Source organism: Sycon ciliatum, chromosome 1 (genome assembly GCF_964019385.1).
Source record: "Sycon ciliatum chromosome 1, ocSycCili1.1, whole genome shotgun sequence".
Taxonomy (NCBI): domain Eukaryota; kingdom Metazoa; phylum Porifera; class Calcarea; order Leucosolenida; family Sycettidae; genus Sycon; species Sycon ciliatum.
The window spans coordinates 88,529,379-88,549,503 of record NC_088643.1 but is presented as its reverse complement, the minus strand read 5'-3'; the positions used below and the strand labels follow the sequence as shown (position 1 = coordinate 88,549,503).

Below are 20,125 nucleotides of genomic sequence, written 5' to 3'. Positions count from 1 at the left end.
CAAGACTATACACAAAACAACACAGTTTGGACCCAGAGAGCACCAGATGTGTTTGGAATCACATTTCAGCTTTTCAACATAGCAAAGTGAGCACAGAACACGTGAACCTGTCGGCCTCGATGAGTTGGCTTGTGATGACTGGGTGATAGCAATTCTGGCGCCAGTGGAACTGGAAATGGTAACAAAATGGACTTTCACTGGCCAGCTTTGCAGCCTTTACGCCTGTACTGCGGGCAGAGGAAGCTTTAGTGCACGACATACTAGTACTTGTACTAGCACAGTAGAGTCGCTGAAGAACATGGAGCCCAAGAACGTCCAGCCTGAAATACTAAGAACGCCACAGCCTAAAGCTAAGAACGGCGTTGTTGGTTTTCTGGGAGCTTGTAGGATACATATGATTTACTACAGGTTGTTTCTAAGAACGTGTTGTAAGAAAGCAGCCAGGTTGCTGAAAAAATAAGAACGTCCCAGGCTAACCCCTTGGAAACAACGTTCTTGGGCGCGCGACTCTACTGTACTCGCTTTGGAACTCTACATGGTCCGTTTAGAATGAGGCGCACATTGCGCCACGACACAGGAACACAAATACAACGCCAACACACATTGTCTTCATGATGAGATGATATATTTCATGGAAACTGGTGTTAATTTTCATATGGGCATTTCATCAAGGTTGTAAAAAACTAAAAGATGTGTGAGTTGAACTATTGTTGACCGGGTTTGAGAGAAGCCATACCGGCACGAACGATCTCGTCGACGAGAAGCAGGTTGCTGGCGATTGTGGTGCTGTACACAAATGAACAAAACAAACACACATGACAGTTGACAGAGGGCTGCATTGTTCTCTAGCCCTAGTAGAACAAACGGTGAAATTTCCTGAAAAAAGGAGAAGGAACAAGCAAATAGTAGAATAACTGAAAGTGTCCACTTCTGCAGATTTTCTACTACAGTCATGTTATCATGGTGTTGGTGTTTTACGCAGTACTAGTATGACCAAGGCCTAACAAGCAAGAACCTTGCTCGGAATCATGAGACAATACCCGCCCGCGGGATATAGACTCATGTGCTCAAACTTACCAAGAGTGCAGGAGCTGCTTCTTGACGCGAGTGTTGTCGAAGATACCGGCGTCTTCGGGAACTAAAGCCTCGCCTACATTAGACAGGCATTGGCACAAATCAGCAGGAAAGGCAGAGAAAATCCAATGTTACCGGACTGTTAAATGAACACCAACTCTCACACACACCAGTACATCTACCAGCCAATATCGACTGTCCACGATCGTAGGAAACCCATCAGTTTTTTTTGCCATCCTGAGACAACCGTACAGGAGGCACTATGCAGTACACGCGTCACCATCAGTATCACACCAAGTGGATAGGGTTACCAGAGTTACGGCCACAGGACTCAAAGAGGTATCACCAGATATCAGCCGTGTTGTTGCAACACTACAGTCTCGCTTAGCCGGGTCTGGAAGGGTGTCTGATTCCAGATGCCCAGAAATGAAATCAAAATAAGCCACTACAGACATACCTGCACAGAACTCATACTAAATGCTCCAGCAGTAGACTGTAGTTGATGTAGAACCCTCCCAATTTTCAAATACCAGAAGTTCAGAACCATACAAGAACGTACCTGTGGAAATGTCAATACCTACTGGCCGGCCAGACTCCTGGTATTCCTCCTACAGGAACAGCAGCAACAACAATAACCATCCACACATGAGCTCATGGCAAAGATACTTACCTAACAATTGCAAAGAACTCAGATGGAGAGCCCAGTGATATGATCATAAAAAGGACCTACAGTTTACTAGCTATATGTACGTGTAGTTGTCCACCTATTCTATAATTCATTAACCCAGATACTGATAGTCAAAGTGGGCAACAGTCAGTACAATACGGAGGGTTACAGTACGAGTAGTACTGACTTTTCACGGCCTGACATTCAGCTCCACCAAGTCTTGAATGCGCTAACCAAACAACCTTATGATTTCGAAGGTTCTTGTTGTACGTTTTGACTACCAGTACTTGCTAATTCGGATCACTACGCGTAACTACTGTTTTAGATACTATTCGCACCTTTCAATCAGGAACATTTTCCACTACAGAGCAAGTATTGGCACAGCTGTGTACACTGGCGTGAGGGAGCCCACCAATGACACTAATAAAAAACCTAGTACATACATTAAAAGTGATAATACAACGCATGTAAGCAGACAGAGGTACCAGGAATCCAGGATACAATATGATGGCAGGCGGATTCCTTTGCTGGCTAAAAAAAGTTACACATATTGACTTAGTCTGTTCAGCTACAATGAAAAACACCTGACGTGCATAACAATTCTTACCTGGAGCTTGACCATGATTTCCTGTTGGTCATATCCGGAGTTCTGAGCCAGTACTTTGGGGATGATCAAAAGTGAGTCAGCATATGCCTACAAGAAAACATCAACAACAGTTGGATAGCAGGATCACAGGCATGTTAACACCGGAAAAGCAGTCGATGACCTACTACACAAGGTGCAGAAGTGAGTTCTGTAAACTGCAGTGGTGCCAAGTGAAATCTGACACTTCAACTTGCAATACGGGACTGTACGAGGTGAATTGCTATTTCTGGACATTGTACATTTCTGGACATTTCGAGTAAAATAATTTTTCGTCGCGTGTAGAGTCAAGTCAGTCAGGTTGATGAAGTTTTTTCTTGTTGTAGTTGACAGCTGGGCTGTTGTAGTTTCTCCTCGTGTCGGTGCCTTGTTGATAGCCTTTTCTTGGGAGGCATTTCAACGAGGTTTGTGGTACTATGTCGCATGAGAATTTTGAATTTTGAGTAAAATAAGAAGTAATGGACGAATTGTTGGCTTCCCCATGTGCGCTTCACTTCAGACGCTGTATAGTCTTGGACCTGTTAGCTGGAAGTGTGAAGAGGCCAACTGCAGTCCACCAATAGAAAATATAACAAAAATGGTGCAGCATAGGATGCCTATTGACGCTATTTTACTTTCATGTCCAGAATTCGATACACTGAAATTTAGGCCAAAAAATTGGCCTGTCGAAAACATCCTGCTATAAAGTCTCTGGGATCACAGCATGAGCAATTGTCACATATTTGGAAAGATGAAGGATTAGGCCATACAATAGATACAAAAAGATATGAAAAATGTAAAACACACAGCCAGTGGGCCTCTATTTTATTTTCATGTCCAGAAATTGCTATTCACCTCGTACTATACAATATGTAGCGCCTACAGACCTGCGTACACGCTATTGTGTACAAGTGTACCAGCACAATCACAGTATCACAAAAGTGTAATGTTTGATAACGGTTCGAGAGTGCTCCCAAATGAAGCGGGCACTGGATGAACATTAATGACTATGCTTGTGTGAACCTAGGCTGTGACTTGTCGACCTGTTTAGGATGCACATAACTCAGTTGTACCGGTATCAGTTAAGCTTAGTGTTTTCAGTCAATGAAGTCCATTCGTGGAACTACCGTAATTCACTGGCCACAACTGTATATTCTGTGTGACCAGGCTAAGATGTCTCTACAGTTGACTCCTGTAAGCTATACAGGTTGATGTGTGGAGCATACATATCCAAACACAGCAGTGTAAATATACACGTACCTTCACACCAAGTCTTTGTCGGCCCTTGACAGACTTCATGTAGTCCATGAGTTCAGCGTGTGCAGCGATCTCAAAAGCACCAGCTCCAGGAACCACGCTCTTGTCCTCAATGGCATTCTTCACAGCACGGAGACCATCATGGATGGCATCCTTGATCTGGACGATCGTGTGCTTGTTGGGGCCCTTGATGAGAATTGTTACTGACTCGGGGTCTTTCACATCCTCAACAAATGTGAACTTGTCCTCACCCTGAAACAGTATGGAGCAAACAAAAGAAATACACCTCAATGCCACCAACAGAAGTACACAATCTCAACAACAGAAGCACACAGCTTCAAAAACAGAAGAGCAAAAAGTAGTTTGTATGAATCCTACGCTATTCCTTGTTATCAATGTAAACCTCAACCCGGATGACTGCTTTGCAATGTACTACAGTAGCAATAGAATAATAATCGCCCTCAATCTCCGGACAGTTTAGCTGTGAACATGTACGCGTAAATGAGGGGTTCAACATGACAATGCAGACTTACCAAGACGTGCTCGTAGACATTACCAGCCCAGCCAAGCACTGACGGAGTGAGGTCATCAACGGAGTTCATTGCAGTGCCGCCGCTAGCCAGTGTGAGCCTGAACACACACACGCACACCAATGAATACAGGCAGGGCTGGGATTGTCTTGCAGGGATACACAAAACACCAGCCAGAAGCACTGCTCTACAAACCACTGGAAAGTACACATGCATCCACACATACCTTTCCATGTTTCTGCGCTTGGCACGGCGCAGCGCCATGATGCCCTCCTTGGCAAGCATGTCCAATGACACTGGATCAATACCCTTCTGGTTGACAACGAGGAATGTGCTATCATTACCTTCAGTGACCTATCAGAAAAAAGAAGAAGAAGAAGATAGAACAAAGCAGTGCAGACTGAAGCATACAGGCGCAGCAGGTAATTCCGCTGTCAACTGAAGATATATGCAGTAGCGCATTAGAATGCACCGCTCAGTGTAAGCACTCACGCATGCATCACACCTTTGTCTACATGTGTGCAAGAAACATTCAGCTTGCCGCCGTTGATGTTGGCAGCTGTTTGGCAACATTGATGCATTAAAGTGGACGAGAGCTCAGGGCAGACTTCTAGCGTACACCGTACTCTCCAACCAAGACTAGAATGTACAGACTCCTCAACGTATTAGTTCAAAACGACACGTACAAATTTTAGATTCCGAAAACATACATTGTAGATGTAATTGACACTGCATTTCCAGCAAATAGAAGAGAATACTCTCAGATTTCAGAAGCAAAGAGAATGCGTAAGACGAAGAGAAACTTAATTCCAAAACAGCTGAAGACCTTGCCGAACGAAAAACTGCATTGTCCATGATATCGAAGTGAACTCTGGCAGGGCACAGAGTGCTAAAACAGTCACGGCCATGAACCTGACAATACTCTCAGACTTGGCTAACAGATACTTGCATAAAGTCGACTTCTTCTTCCCTACATCCCCTTCTCAGGGTGAGCGCAGCTTACCTGTCTCTTCAGATCAATGATCTTCTGGATGCGGTTGTCGACAAACTGACGCTCAGCCTTCACAAGCTTCTCGCGTTCTTCGGCAGTCTTGTAGAAAATACCCGAGTTAACCTCGCTGCAAATGTAACCAACATAAAACAGGGTCCCACTCAACAAAATCTTCCAGAAGCCAATGTGAGGCATGCAATGGGCCAAAGAAAGCGATGACGCGAAGCACGAATCTGGCTTTACATGTACACACATGCAACATGGTGATGTAAGTGGCAATATCTAACAAGCTTCTTGCACACAACACACACAAAGCTCCAAGCACATGCGTAGGACACCAGTTCAAGAAGTCAGTTCACTCGATAACGGCGGAAAGGGGTCTGGGCCACTACCCCCAGGAGGTTCTTGATTATGGTAGAGACAAGAGGCTGAGTGTGGGTTCCGCAGTGAACAGTGTAGAAAGAGCTCACTACACAGACTGGCCACAAGCTCTCCAAAGAGATGGGAGACACACAACCTACAGCAACCCAAATGCACCAACAACACAACAGAAACACACACACACACACACTCACGTCTTCTCATATTCCAGGGAGACGTTGCATGTGAGGATGAAAGCATTCTTCAGCTGCTTAGGCATGTTAGGGTGGCGTGCGCCATGGTCCAGAACAAGACCCTTCACCAGGCTGCATGGACAGACAAAAGTAAAGCAAAACACACACGCGCGTCAATCAAGCTCCTATCTGCGAAGAAAGTAATATTTTTAGCTCGCTAGTGTAAATGACCAGTCGTGATTGAAAGTTAAAACAAGACAATGTACGAGGAGTTGTGGATTACCCACCCATAGTTGGTCGCGGATCGCGGCACGGTTATCTTATTTCAATGTTGCGTTGCATTCACGCAGCTCCTCATTCTATAAGGGTGGTTCAGTGTGAATGGATTGAAAGTCCTTTCTCTAGGTTCCTGCCATCGTCAGCTAATTTCTGTATCTGCTTGCTCAGATTCAGAATAAAAGGTCAAATCAAGCCTCACCATCACATCTGAGAGGATCAGATGAAGAAGGCTAACAGCAAGGAAAGGACACTTGAGTGCAGCCCAATCGTCCAGATTAGACAAAGACAGCAGGAACTGAACACACTTGATGTACGGTGAATAGGCACTTACGCAGTGTCAGTGTCGGTCTTGTGCTTCATTTCCATGATTTCTACCATGAAGAGATCTAGCGGCTTGGCGTCACGCTTAATTGCCAGCAGAGCATCAACGACAATCTGAAAGAAAGGAATATACCAACACCCAAACATCAGCAAGGGAAAGGCATGGACAGCGTGCCCATGCACACACCCACACACACCGCAAGCTACATTGCGGCAATATACACAGTGGACAACCTCCAATACTCACATAGTGCGCAATACAGGGAGGGAGGTAGAGCTTTCTAACGTAAAAGCTAGATTTTGCTGCAACTCGGAGTTACACACCACGTGACCATCAAGTTTGTTAGAATTGTTGCCCGAGTATCGTATAGCGAGACACAACCAGAAACATTAACGACTACAACTTGTATGTGAAGCACTTTCAGTAGATCACCAATGACCACACACATCACTTTTAACTTACCTCACTCATGTGCTTCGCCAGTTGACCATGCAGTTTCGTGCACAAAGATGAGTAGGCAACGTTGACCAAGATTTCACGGTCCATCTCGCGATCAATTTTGACTTTCTCCAGAATCTCTAACGCTTTAGTCTTGGCCAAGTCAAAGCCGTGGGTGACAAGGCGTGGGTGGAGACCCTGAGGTATGGCACAAGCAATAACACATTACACGAGGAGGTCAACATTCAAGAATGGAATCAAACACATGACTACATAAAAAATATAATCATAGCAGAAAAATATAATCATGTAGCATAACATGTTGTGACATGTGTTACATAGTGTACTGACTTGTGAGTGAAGATGCCTGCACAAATATGCACCTAATGCTCCCATGCATGCCTGCTTGGAAAAAAGGCCGTTGCACCCACCCCACCCACAATCTGTAGGGATCCAGTCCCCATGTGAAAAGTAACCTTAGCACACAATTGCCCAAAACATGCGTCGTCATCATTGTCACTGATCGAATTATGAAAGAAACAAAGCAAAACACATTAACATACCTCTGAGATGTAGATGTCAGCCTGCACCACATGAAATTTCCATTTGAGTCACAAGAAACACACATATACAGATACATGCGCACACACACAGAAACACGCAAGAATGGTTACCAAAAAACACATGGCTATGTTCAGTTCTCATTCTCAAGCTCTATCTTGTCGGAGTGGAAGGGGAGAATAAGAAACCATTGGCATTTCTCTAATTATCTTCAAAGAAAATTCGTGTCCAGGTCAGACATGCTCCCAGACTACAGCATACTAAATGTGGAAAGGGTATTTGGGAAATAATTCAGATCTGAGCTCTTCAAAACCAGATTTTAGACTAAAACCCAGACTCTGATTTGGCCAGTAAGGGCATTAGGATCAGCAAGTCTGCACAATGATCAATGCTAAACCTGCAGGAAAAACCCAAAACCTGGCCAAAAGCTGATGTCAATATGGTCCACTTTTCAGAAGAATAGAGGAGGAATAGACCTGAACACATGATGGGAAGAGCATTCCACACAGCTCTCAAAGACGTAGCCTTTCGCCCATATATCTATTTAAAAATTATCAAAACAAGAATGACTCGGATGGAGAGCCAAGGAACAAGTTACGCTATACTGTCCACCACCACCACCAGTAGAAGGTCAGTACTGTTAGTCAGTGTCGTGCAATGTTATCGCACAAGCTGATTGCCCAGTGACTGGTGGTGTTAGTGGACAGTATAGCGTATTTCGTAGTTCCTTAGTCCTTTTTCTTTCCTAAAAAACAAAACAAGAAATTCAATTATTCCCGAAAGGACTTCAGGACCAAAGTGGAGCAGCAGCCAGAGCCCCACTGCATTGCTGTTTTGCGGGGAACATTGCACTCACCTGTTTCAATAGCTCACCAATAAGGAGAACATTGGATGTTGTTCCATCACCTGTGATGTCATCCTGAGAGTATATGTACACAATCAACAAACACAGCATCAACAGCTTTGAGTCTACTAATTTGTGTGAACATTGAACAAATTATAGACAGTGGTCTACCGAAAAGTTCAGGCGGTGTTCAAGAGCTGGTATAAACACACTCTCTAAGCAAAACAAAACACAGCACAACCACTAAATGCAGACTCTGTAGTTGCTGGTCTGCATTTAGCGGTGAAGTTGTGCAGTGTTTTGTTACAAATGAATCGTAAAGAAAAGGTGCACAGGCGATGGATGACTGGCTCGAAATGCTGTAATTTTACGGGACCCAATAAACTATTTTTGTTATAGAATACATCACGGATATCAGAAAACGGTTTTAAACAGCCCTGCTCCCATTGTTACTTGTACGTTTTCCGATTGTTACTTCGTGATACGTACATCAACAAGCAAGTAATGCAACCATATTAGTACATGGTTGTGAGTAGATGAACAAGCATGCAAGACTGACCTGGGCGGTGGCAACACGGGCAATCAACGATGCAGTGGGGTGCTGAATTTGCTGTAGCACATGAAACGCAAACGCAGCACAGAGAAATACCAATAACCATCATGCAAAAATCCCAATTGACATTTTCCAGAGAGAATAAGGACCCAAAACTACGCAGCAGGAAGAGGAGGGGAGGACAGAAACCTTCTTGAAACTCACATCAGGCTACAAGCATACGGGGGCAATGAGCCAAAATTCCCGTTTTCAGCACTGCTGTTCCTACAATGTCAGCACAGCCACAGTGCCTATGTGCACGTAGACTCACAGGGTAGTTACTAGTCAGCGTTTCCGTATAAGCAGGCCCTCAGAGTTGATTACTGCCCATCCCCCTCCCCACGCATGCACACTGTTCGATTTACTGTCTTTAGGCAAGCCGAACGGAACAAGTGTTATCGGTCTGGTCAGAGATGTACGCGTGTTTCCTCCTGAGCACAGTCATTTGTGTGTGTGTGTGTGTGTGTGTGTGTGTGTGTGTGTGTGTGTGCGTGTGCATGCGGCGTGTGTCTGTGTGTGCCAATATGCAGAGTACATCAGGACATGAATGGTATGGCCAGACCAAACCAAACTGCTCTCACCAGTCTGTTGGTACTCGTATAAGATTGTCATGGCCATAGAGCTTTTTCAAGGCGCTGTGCCCCGCGTGCTCGTCAGCGGTGCTCACAACAAGATTGTGGTGAACAGGCCGCGCATTGAAAAGTATACGAAATGCGACAGGTTCGTCTCCACCAGCGCTTGGAGCGATCTTGAAGCTTGTTCTTTTTTCGCCCAAGCCATGGCAAGGCTTCCTGGCAGCTGCTCTGACTCAACACAAGCATCGGACATGAAGTTGAGCGCCATCCTAGTGCTTCTTTCACCTCCATGCAATGGCATGCATCCATCTCTGTACAAACTGAATGTGACCTGGGCTTCGCCTGTTCACCAGCGATTCAAAGTTGTCTCGCACGTGATCTGAAAAAGTGACCGTTTGTCTGTTCTTGAAAAAAGCTCTTTAGAAAGTGGCTCCCCAGAATGTGAAGTTCCGATGCACCAATTTTTTCCCATTTTGTACTCAGATTTTTGAAGTCTGTCACATATTCTTTTGGTCATGTTAGTAGTGACGAAAGAAGGTGATGTGGAATCAGTGAAGTCAAATTGCCATGGCTGGCTATAATCGCCCTCACCTCCTCCTTGATTGGCCTTGGCCATGAGTGTGTGCGTAATAATAATAATGGCCGTATGCATAACAGCATTACGTTAATTAGTATACGTATACTTTACAGCGACATGCCAAGGTGCTACATCAATACACAAGAGTTACTAGCACCGTGAGAATGATGTAAATATGTAAGAAAAGGTGCGAGAAGCATGGCAATTAGGGAGGATACCACAAAGGATAAAATTCGTACAATATGCAAATTCAGTATAGAATAACACGTACCATTTCGTGCAGAAGAACGTTTCCATCCTTGGTTATTTTAATATCTCCAGCTCCAGACACAAGCCTACCAGATTCACAATGAGCAAACTGTCATGATCAATTTGAAGCAAAATGGTAAATTGTTTATTTCGACACATACATTTTCATCGTTCCTTTTGGTCCCAGGTTCGACCTCATCACCTCCTGGAGACCCCTGGCAGCAGAGGTGTTCACTGAGAGGGCTTGAGCCGCACGGGCGACCTCAGCCTTAGGATTTAGGCTCTTGACTGCAGCCATCTTCACTCACACCAAACAGAGATGAAAAGGAAGAGATTTTTTTGCACTTTTCGCAGTTCCCTCGTAACGAGTTCTCAGAAAGGTCTCGCGTTCACCTGTTCATCGGCTGTGTTCAAGCACAGCCTAGCCTGATCGATGCCGCTTGGCCCCTCGATCTGCATGCTGCAGCGCTGGCTAGCGGACCTTGACTTGCGCGCTTGACCCACAGCTGTTGAGTGTTGTCATTTCGCAACAAAATGGAGGGCTGTTACCAAGGTGATACCATGGCATATGTACAGTTGCTTTTCCAGCTTTCGATCCATTCTGTTCTTCGCCTCCCTCGTGAAGGTTGCTGATTCTGGCTCTCGTGTCTCGGAGGTTCTCTTCGTCGACCATCTTCTACCCTTCATTAGCCATGGCTGGAGCCATGCATTTTCTTCGTTGTTCTTCTGGTGTAACGTAGCTTCAAGAACTTTCCAACAACGGTAAGATTATAAGGTTTGTTTTGCTGTTAGACTCGTTCCTTTTTGTCTTTGGGCGTTCTGATGATCTCCAAATGGTTTCGCGACTTATTCTCTGCAATATCTATGATGTTGTACTTGGCTGACTGATTGCCCGTCAAGATTATCCTATTCTTTTATTGAGGAAGGTGCCCTCCTGTTGAATGGTATTGTCCTTTTTGTTTTCTTTTTGTTTCCATCAGGTTTATGACGAAAAAATGAAAATGGACTGCACGTGCAACCGCCATTTTTTTTTCATATCAACTTCCTAGAATGTAAGTACACTATTCCATCCAAGAGCAGCAGTTGTATATGCTGGATTTGATGATTGAGCTATTTGACACCTCTTGTATGAGCTAGTTCGATGAACGCAACTAATGCTTTTTAGGCCAACTGATCTAGCCTATCGGCCGTTAATGCGTTGCACTTTGCTACCATTTTGCATTGAACTTTGTCTTTGCTATTTTTCTGCAATTTCAGATACTCTTAGTCGATTGGAGAATTCACGGCTTGTCGCGTGGCTTTGGCCTCAGAGTGGTACGTTTTTGTATTTTTTTCACTTTCGTATTTCTGATCTATGATGATCTATTGTTATCCCTATCCTAGAACACTTACAGAAGTTTGTGTGTGCGGATAATGTCACGTCAGGCTGAGACACATCGTCCCCATTTCTCTGTATCTTCCTTCCACCTAGGCACATCTAACCCACATGTCTCCTTTATGTGTGCTACTGTTGTTATCCAGGCATAAGCCTTCATCTGTGCTATGGAATCGCGTCCCTCGACCGCAACTGGTACGTACGGTTCCAAGTATTTTTTTTTAATATGAATCGCCATGGTTTGATGAATTGCCTATAAATTCTAGCTTCGCACCTTGGAAGTGATTTGTCCGATCACAATGCCAATATGTGGGCATAACTGATTTACTATGGTCTTAGCTAATCTGCATTTCCGTACAGTATTGTCTGGATGCATCATCTTGAGTGTTTTTGTTTTTGGTTTGGTTTTGTAGATTGACTGCCGTCCTAAGCAGCACATGCACATCGCCAGCTACTTCTTGCGACCATCTGGGGTATGTTTTCTGTTTGATTGATCTTCATGTGACCTCTACATTGGTTCTGATGATTGAGCTATTTGACACCTCTTGTATGAGCTAGTTCAATGAACGTAACTAATGCTTTTTAGGCCAACTGAACCACTTTATATTCTTGTTGTAGTGTTACCATACCTGTACTCTGTTGCTGAGCTATACTCTCTGTTCTTTCCTTCTGTTAACAGAATGTCGCTACATTGTGTGGGCACTCGCGATTGTCAACTTATGAGCAGCCTGTAAGTATAGCAGAGTATCAAGCTATGATTTTCTTTTCTTTGTTCTATGATGATCATTTGTTATCCCTATCCTAGCGCATGGGTAAAGCCCATCAGTGCGGATAATGTCACGTCAGGCTGAGAAAGCAGTCTTACTATATATTTTTGGTTCTTTTCTTACTAGATCAGTAAACCTTGTTTCTGTACTGTGATTTGTTTCAGGATCATCATCTCTTCTTGCAATCGCAATCTGGAAGAGTTCACCCAATCAAAAGGTATGCTTTCGTTCATTACTCTACTCCACTTTCTCTGCAAATATGATGAATTGCCTATAATTCTAGCTTCGCACCTTGGTAGTGTTTTGTCCGATCACGATGCCATGATATAGGCTCAACTGACTTTTCTCGTGTTTTCTGTGCCTCTACTCCTTTTAGTTCTCTATACTAATGTTTTGCTGTTTGATCTCTGTTCCCTGGTGCAGGTTTGCCCCTTGATCTCCGTGTGGCCTCAAGAATCTCCGTTTGTTGCGCCCATATCTATTTTCCATCCTTATTCTTTTTGATACCGTATATTTCTCAATACAGTAGTTCATTCCTTCAATAAGAGCTATTCGATGTGACTTTGCTATGTACTGGGCGTGGACTTGGGTGTCTTCTGCTATATCTCCCATTTGTTCATGGGCAGAAGGGCAACATTTGAGGGTCCAGAAAGTGATATGCATGCTACAACAGCTACAACGTAGTGTCAGATTTGCAACTAATTACCTGATTTACCGTTCACTCTTGAATACAAGCCCCCCCCCCCCCCTTGAATGGAGCCCCCTCTCAAATAAAACCTGTCCAAGTGAATCTGAATTTAAAACGGAAAGTCGACCAATATTTCTTTATAATTTGGAGGAGCATTGTGACGAACCTGTTTTTAAGATGTCTGTGTAAAGGTACAGATGGGTAGCCATTCTGCGGGAATTTGCGGAAAAACTCTTGAAAACTTGTCAAGAAATTGCGGCAGAAAAAAACAAAGTGCGGAATGATGCAGGAATTCTCGTAATGATTTACAGCAAATTGCTGATCTGGGCCAAATCGCGAAATTTGTTGCATCGTATATCTACTATGCAAATAACCTACAGGATCATGGAAAATATACAGAAGCCTTGCTTGGTAGTTTAACAAGGCAAGGCGAGGACGCATAGTGCTCCTGACTACAACCATAACCCTGAGAGTGACGATGGTCCGAACCTGGGTTTTCCCAATACGGTTCAAATGGTCGCAAGACCGGAACTCTGCCAACTGGGTTAATACTAGGCGATTCACACGACGGGCAAATCCACGTTTGTCAGGTGCCCGCAGGAAGTGAAACGTGAGGCTGCAGTTCACACGGCCAGAGCTCCCGCGAGTATCCGGTGAGTATACGGCGTTACTGTGGTGATTTGGAATGAGTACCCAAAGACGAAGGCCAAACAACCAGGGTTCACGATAGTACGACCTCACAGCCTCATAACTGTAAAAGTGCCCGCAGATGAGTGCATCCGCGGGCAAAAAGGCCATGGACACTTTTGATTCCCGCGGGCAAATTTTGGTCGCCCGCAGGAATATCTCCATGGTGACTTTCCTGTAAACGTCAAGAGTACATGTACTCTTGGTAAACGTGGATTTGCCTGTCGTGTGAATCGCCTATAAGCGGGATTCACTGAAGCTTTTTTTGCGATGCGACGCGATCTGCAACGGACGCATGCGATGCGAACTCGCGAAATACCATTCACAGAAGAAGTCAGTGATGCGACAACATCTTGCTGATTTGGCTACGTCACCATGATATTCGCGCGGTTTGATACAACTTGTACAAATTTATAGGCAACTCTTGAACCTTTGTACAACTTTGCTGTAGAAAAGGTCAAACTTGTACGCCAAATCGCTTGTCGCATCGCAAAAGTTGAGCCAAGCTCAACTTCTGCGATGACCCTGTTGCGGCAATTGCGTGGGGTCCGCGATGGTTGCAATTTGGGGATTTCCCGGTTTCGCGGCTGTCGCATCGCAAAAAAGCTTCTGTGAATCCCGCTTAATGGTTGTAGTCAGGAGCACTATGCGTCCTAGATCCTCGCCTTGTAACATGCTGTCAAAATAGAAAAACAGGATCATAGAAAGCACTGCATGAAAAGTGCATAAAAAAGTGAGATATAGGGCAGAAATCCCTGCACTTTACCTAAAGCCCGAACATCAGCTTATACCAGATCTCCGTTTTTCGCTGCCTATTCTCTCTGGCTGACCCTGCCTCTATCAGTAAAATCGTCTTGTACGCTAAAGGATTTCAAGGCCAACATGAAGCTCGTGTTCTAATAACTGCTAATTCTTCATCCAGATTTGTTTCTCTTTGCCTCCAGTAGTGTGTAATATTTATTTATTTTTGCTTTGTCTTTGTTTAGGGCCTGGTCAGACTGCGGCAAATTTTGGTTGCCTGACGAAAAAAGAACAGCGTCCAGAATTAAAATCGCGATCACACTACACATGTCGGGAGAATGAAAATTCAAACTTCATTTTGAGCGTCAAGTGGAAATCTCCACGAATGACGTCAAATTCCTTCACCTTGGGGATCGCCAACACCTTCAGTGCAATCCTTGCAACCATCCTTATGAGTTTTGTTGTTGTCCTTGGCCAATTAGCTCCTCGATATCGAGATGAAAAAATCAGTGATTATCAGCGGCAATGGCGTATCAGCGTCAAATCCTGTTTGGAGCGGAAAAGCGTGGTCCGTTCTTGCTTTTTTTTTTGGAGCGTCAACTCTCGCTTTTGCCGCTCTGGCGGTAAGTTACTATGGAGATTCAATCCCAGGATTATTTCGATTTTGCCGCACTGACCAGGCCCTTACTGCCATGGCTGGCTACTGCCCCCCCCCCCCCTCCTTCCATATTGGCCTATATTCTCTGGCCACGGGAAGGTGAAATAAATAAATAAATAAAAAACAACCAAAAATGCGGGAAATCGCGGATTTTGCTGAAAATCGTGGGTTTGGGCGAAAATCGCGAAATTTGTTGCATCCGTGGAATCGCGATTTCCTGGAGGGACAGGCCATTGTTAAACTTACTTGCTGAAGAACGTTCAGCCTGAAAAACATAAGAACGCCTGTGTTGGTTTTCTGGTAGCTTGTACTTGTGGGATGCATATGATGTAGTACTAGTACATGTCTGTCCCTGTGGGAATTTGCGGAAAAAACTCCCATCTTGCGCAAGAAATTGCGGCAGAAAATAACAAAAAATGAGGCAAAAAGTGCGGAATGATGCAGAACTTGCTAGGAATTCGCGGAATTATTTGCAGAAAATTGTGGATTTGGGCCAAATCACGAAATTTGTTACATGGTACAGTCGTCCCTCTCTAATCCAGCACTTGTTTATCCGGAACCCTTGCCAACCGGCGCACTTTCTGACGAAACCGATTTTTTTCGTTCAATTCCTACGCCTCCGGCAGTGACTTTTTGAAACGAATCGCTCAAACTGCACGTAGTTTGATTTCATAATCCGGCAGTCGTAAATCGCGTACCGTACAGGTGCACTCCTTGCCAGGCCAGGCTAGGCCAGTCTGGTCAATGTTGTCCAGGAGACAACGGCAGTCAATCATACTTTCTTATTTTAGCAAGGAGTACAGTAGTGTCCTGCCAATTTTCAGGTGTGTGTGTGTGTGTGTGTGTGCGTGTGTGTGCAAGAGTACATGTGAACATGTTCTCTGTTTTACTTTATCACTTTGTGTGTATATTCCCGGAGAACAATTGAGAATATAAAGCCGTGCACCAAATACTTGGGTCGACACGGAAAAACCCTGCGTTTTGACGTACATATGACATGCATGCAATTGGGTAGGGCCGTTTCAGAGGGCAGGATTTCTTAATCCAGCACCCTCGTTAATCCAGCAGAAAACGCTGTAGCAAAAGGTGCCGGATTAGAGAGGGACGACTGTATACCTACTCGGGAATCGTACTGTGCAAATAACCTACAGGATCATGGCAAGAACTGCGTGAAAAGTGCAGAAGAATGTGAGATATAGTGCAAAAAACAACAAAAAATGCGGGAAATAGCGGATTTTGCTGAAAATCGCGGGTTTGGGCCCAAATCGCGAAATTTGTTGTATCCGTGGAATCGCGATTTCCTGGAGGGACAGACATGTATACCCCCGTCCATGTGTCTTCTGGAAAAATAGAGCCCCGATGCTTCTATTCGTGCCTATACGGTAATACGGTCGTCTCTCTCTACTGTAATCCAGCACCTTTTGTAACGGTAATTTATCAAATCCTACCCTCTAACCCGCCCACATGTTATCATTTGTGTCGTACGTCAAAACGTAGGGATTTTCTGTGTCAAACCAAGTGCTTTGTGGAATCTATAACATACACCAAGAGTACCCCCCCCCCCCCCCCCAGAGTGTGCAACTCCACTATGGGTGCTGTCCCCACAGAATTTCAAGTTGACGTCATTTTGATGATGCAATGCACACTGTACACAGATTATCCGGAACCTGTGCATGTGGTTGACCGAAGCCGATCGATCCTGTACAAATTATTGCAAAGAAAAACGTGTGATGCGTTGACACCCGTACACATGTTGTAAATCACTGGTGCAAGGAGCATTGCGTCATAAATAATGACGTCAACTTGAAATTCTGTCGGGACAGCAGGGTATGTGGGAGTTGCACACTCTGGGGGGTTACCGTAAAGTCTTGTATAAAAGCCGCGGCTTCTATGACTTTCTTGGTGAACTTTTGCAGGCTTCTATATGAGAGGCCTCTATAGAAGACGGATATTTCTATGTATGTCAACACTAAAATCAGGCTTATGTGTGATTTGATGGGCCCAAAATTGCGGCTTCTATTCAAGTGCGGCTTTTATACAAGACTACGGTATGTACTCTTGCATACACTTGGGAATATCTTCTGCACTAGCATAGGATACTCCCAAGTGTATGTTACAATGGTCCCTGACAGTCTGTGATGTACAACTGCTGGATTAGAAAATCGAACTATGTACAGTTTGAGTGATTTGTTGCAGAAAATCGCTGCTGGAGGCGGAATTCAAGTGCCGGATTAAAGCGTAGAAAGTTAACTGAAAAAATCCGTTTTGCCAGAAAGTGTGCTGGTTTGCAAGGGCGCTGGATAAACAAGTGCCGGATTAGAGAGGGACGACTGTATATATACAGAGAAATTTTCAGTCCATTTATAATTTGCATCCTCCATCAGTGATTATCACCTATAAAGGGTTTTTTAAAGAATTTCCCTACAAAACAACAGAATGGTTCTTGCTGCACTTTCACTGTGCAAATCTTTTAGTGCATATTGGGCCATGGGGTGATTATTTGCCCTAGGATTGTTCTGTTATAATTATAGTCTCTTGTCCAAAATGAAGCTGACTGTCCGTGGGAGAAAGGCTCAATTTGCTAAGAGTTTGCGCCCGTTTTTAGTAAACGTGCAAGTAGATGGTCCGATCTACCGGTTTGCCTGCCACTAAACGTCAAAATTAGCAGATTGTCACTACCATGAGATCGGAAAATACCTGATAAGTGTATAATATACAGTTACTTGTAGTATCTCTGCAACCAAGAAGACATTAGCCACTTCCAAGTTCGAGCATTCAGAGCCGATTTGAAATAGCCCGAGGTGCGTGTGAGTGTGTACAGTGTTGTCGTCTTCAGCACTGCACAATCATGCATATGCCTGCAGTTTCGCTTGCCAATAGATGTACTGTTCTTCCTCTTCCTTCAAGTAAACATTGATTACATGCAGAGCTTTGCTCATTCTAATCTAAGAATAAGTATAATGGCTGTTAGTAGTCATATTCTCCTTTTTTATTCTATTTTAATATGAGAATAAGTAGAAAAGTGGACTAGAAGTAGCGTAGCAAGTATCGCAAAACAACCTAAAAGAACTCACAGGATACAACGGATGAGCACTTAGTTCTTACTCTGGGGACATTAAAAGAAGCAAAGCGTGATAAAGCTGAATAGTGAATACTGAGTGTGACGCAAGCGGTAACAGAAAGAAACAGCTAATAAATGTCGAAGAAAGAAGTCTGTCATGACTACACGTAAGGAACCACAGATACAGCACGTTTACAACTTACAACGGCGGTACACAATGTAGACTCCATGAGAAGAAGAGACATTTGATAGAGACAGACACGTACATGGTCTTCTGCTGCATAGGAGCACTGACCAGGCAACATTTAGCAGGCAGTTCAGCTATGTACAATATAAGGCTATGTACACAAGCACTAAGTGCATTACTTTATGTAACAAAATTCTGTACAAATAACGTATTTACACTCAACAATTTGATCTGCTATTGTCAGACAAGTGCCGCAGCCTGATATACAGGTGTCGAAGACACGGACGCATTGTCAAAAAATGGTGTAGATGTGTCCACGTGGGATGATGTGGTCTCTGGGTAAGATTCGGATGCACTGGTATCGTCATCAAAGGCAATGTTCATTTGAAACGCAAGCGGAATGGCTTCTAATGCCTGACTGCAGGACATGTGTTGAAGCTGAGCAAGCCTGTACTGACTATCAATTGCTTGACGTTCATGATCCAAGTCGGCACATCGACGATTACGCTGCTCTAGCTCTTCGTTCACAAAAACAAGTTGCGTCTTCAACTCCTCCATCTTGGCCACAATTGTGTCGCACCGCTTTTTCGCTGCTCTGCTCTGCGCGATCAACTGGGCATACGCCTGTTTCGCTTCCTGCTCTTGGTTCAGCGCTGCGTTGTAGTCAGCTTCACGACGATCAGCCTCTGCTGCAACGATAGTGGTCATAGCTTCTTCACCAAGTGTACCTTTGATATGTTTCAATGTCACAATGAAACCATCTTCCTCTGCAAATAGGAGCTCATCCTCTAGCAGTAGATCGTGTTCATCCTCAGACTCTTCTGATGACAATGAACTATCCGATGCAATCTGATCATCCATGATGACAGATACTGCTGCACGATGCCTAGATATGCCAACCCTGCTAGTGCTGCTTCCATTGCAAACAGGACCTGGTAACAGTGGCGGAGGACTACTGACTTCTTGACGATGTGCTGCTGCTGCTGTGGTTACTGAGCATGATCCTGAAAGCTGCCCATAATTAGAAAAGGTTGCTTGAATGTCACCACGGTAGTCTCCATTCATAGAAGAAGAGTGGGATGGTTGCCCGCTAATTTGCCCAGCACTAACTCCGTTCGGCACTACGTGTGGATGCCGACTGACCAATTCAAACGGCACACTCTGCTGGTTCATAACTGCAAAATCCACGGAGCACACATCACGCAACTCTCTTACAGTACCCTTCATCTGGGCTTGGTAACCCGAGCGGCCTGCTCTCGTGTTGTCCATGATTTGAATAACAGGAGTAGCAGCTGCTTGTGCGTGCCTGCTGGTGACGTGGTGTTTGACCTGCTCTCGCACTTGCTGCGACATATCTGACATAATCGGCATGGCGGTCTGTGCACTTGCAGGCAATGCACTGTGTGGCGGAACATCTCTGACAAGGTCAGGAGAACCTGGTCGCTTCATGCCCGTCACCGACATCGGCGTTGCACGAAACAATCTTCTTGCTAGCTGATGCTGGCCAAAGCTCTGTGCAACCTCACACGGTGTCTTGCCATGCTTGTTACGTATCGTGGGATCAGCACCTTTGGCTAGCAAGGTATCGACAAAATCCATGCACTCGTCTCGTTGCGCAAGGACGTGCAGACAGGTGTTTCGCTCGCAGTCGCCATGATTTAGCAGAGCAACACCATCGGCTGCACTGGTGTCGATCAGAGATAGGAGTGTATGCAGAACACTCTTACGAAATGAGCATTCAGCTCCAGGTTGCGTTAGCGCGGTTACATACTGCTCACAGGCGAGGTTCAGTGCAATACGTCCCTGCGAGTCTTCTATATCTTTGTCAA

General features: G+C 44.7%; 1 protein-coding gene and 1 long non-coding RNA gene across 2 annotated transcripts; one reads left to right on the top strand and one right to left on the bottom strand.

The window, feature by feature from the left end:
- Window positions 1-603: 603 nt before the first annotated feature.
- LOC135806247 (T-complex protein 1 subunit zeta-like) lies at window positions 604-10,515 on the bottom strand. Its single transcript, XM_065320408.1, has 16 exons — window positions 10,294-10,515; window positions 10,155-10,218; window positions 8,699-8,749; window positions 8,152-8,214; window positions 7,298-7,318; window positions 6,759-6,932; window positions 6,306-6,409; window positions 5,717-5,827; window positions 5,154-5,268; window positions 4,377-4,504; window positions 4,154-4,250; window positions 3,624-3,872; window positions 2,349-2,435; window positions 1,634-1,682; window positions 1,078-1,150; window positions 604-786 (listed from the first exon to the last, which is right to left on the bottom strand). The coding sequence occupies exons 1-16, from the start codon at window positions 10,428-10,430 to the stop codon at window positions 705-707; spliced, it is 1,605 nt and encodes a 534-aa protein (XP_065176480.1). The 5' UTR covers window positions 10,431-10,515; the 3' UTR covers window positions 604-704.
- A 205-nt stretch (window positions 10,516-10,720) lies between these two features.
- Window positions 10,721-12,835, top strand: LOC135806256 (uncharacterized). Its single transcript, XR_010551214.1, has 8 exons — window positions 10,721-10,894; window positions 11,113-11,184; window positions 11,390-11,446; window positions 11,654-11,702; window positions 11,921-11,980; window positions 12,187-12,237; window positions 12,439-12,491; window positions 12,698-12,835. It is a non-coding gene; the product is annotated as an uncharacterized LOC135806256 (long non-coding RNA).
- The last annotated feature ends 7,290 nt before the right edge of the window (window positions 12,836-20,125 follow it).